General features: G+C 44.3%; 1 protein-coding gene across 1 annotated transcript in view; it reads right to left on the bottom strand.

Moving 5' to 3' along the window:
• The window catches only part of LOC101298087, a 15182-nt gene that overhangs the window by 9429 nt on the left and 4500 nt on the right, over positions 1–1253 (bottom strand). The window contains exon 7 of the mRNA XM_004291366.1: positions 766–828. Coding sequence (XP_004291414.1) covers positions 766–828 — 63 coding nt within the window. The remainder of the gene's footprint in view (positions 1–765; positions 829–1253) is intronic.

The raw sequence follows: 1253 nt of genomic DNA, 5'->3' as shown, positions 1-1253 counted from the left end.
CCAGTTTCCGGCGAGATCGACTTTATTTGAAGTTTTGGGTTGATCTCGCCGGAAAACTGGAATTCGACGGACTCGCCGGGGAGGGAAAGTGATCGGGGACGCTGCTGGAGTCCGCTGGGGTGAAGGCGCGCCGTCGTCGGCGCCGGACGGTGGCGAACGGAGCTCCGTGAGCACTTACGCACGTGCGCTTCACCCGAGCGCACTTAATATATAGTATTAAGAATTAGCACTTTAAGCAAGAGAATGATTTCTCAGATAGAAAGTCGTGGGTTCGAGTCCCATCAAGGGAGGGGAGTGGTGAGGTTTTAAACACACAAAAAAGAAAATATTAGCAATTTAACATTTTAACATCAGACTTTTTCTACCTGAAAACAGGTGTTTCAGACAATTGAAGGCTATACATGTGACAGTCACCAATGGATACTCCACAGAGACTTTTTAAAAGTTTTGTATTGCTTTCAAGTTCACCACATGAAAGCAGACACTCAACCACAGAATGAATTAACATAAGTAAACCAAGAGCATTGTAAAAAACCATGCTTTCTGACAGCAAGATGCTAGTGTCATACCATGACAAAGAGACGCACTCTCATATGTGATTAAAAGCTACCCTTTAGAAGAGAGGAGTAATGGGTTCAACTGTCTACGCTTGGAAGGATTCAGGGAGAAGAAGAGCTAACATGTAATTTTGCCCTACTACCATTTACCAAATAGAGCAAAACAACAGACGCAACATTAAACACAATAAATGCAACAGAAACGTACCGGAAACATAAGAGGCTTCATCTTGAAAGTTTTCATCAAGGCATTTACTTCCACACAAGAAACCTGGAAATATACAAAGATTACTAGATGCCTGTGCGGTTTCAAAAAAGTAGTTTCAAGTAAAGGAAATCAAATAAGTAGTTTCAAGTTGCTGGTCCAAGCTCAAATGAGCTGCCCGGTTGTCCAAGAAATGATTCTAGTACAAAAAGAAGGCAACAGGAACTCTTACTGTAACTTACATAAACACACACACACATATATATATATATATACATATACATCAGGAAGGATATGAAGTGGACGTCCGCACTCGGCTTAAAGTGCGGACGTCCGTCCGTCTCCACCCTCCGGCGACGGCGCGCCTCCACCCCAGAAGACTCCAGCAGCGTCCCCGACCACTTTCCCTCCCCGGCGAGTCCATTCTTTTCCGGTTTTCCGGCGAGATCACCCAAAACTTCAAACAAAGTCGATCTCGCCAGAAACTGGAA

The sequence above is a fragment of the Fragaria vesca genome, linkage group LG2, assembly GCF_000184155.1.
Source record: "Fragaria vesca subsp. vesca linkage group LG2, FraVesHawaii_1.0, whole genome shotgun sequence".
NCBI classification, from domain to species: Eukaryota; Viridiplantae; Streptophyta; class Magnoliopsida; order Rosales; family Rosaceae; genus Fragaria; species Fragaria vesca.
Note: the sequence above shows the minus strand (reverse complement) of the source record. Positions and strands in the feature narration are given on the sequence as shown.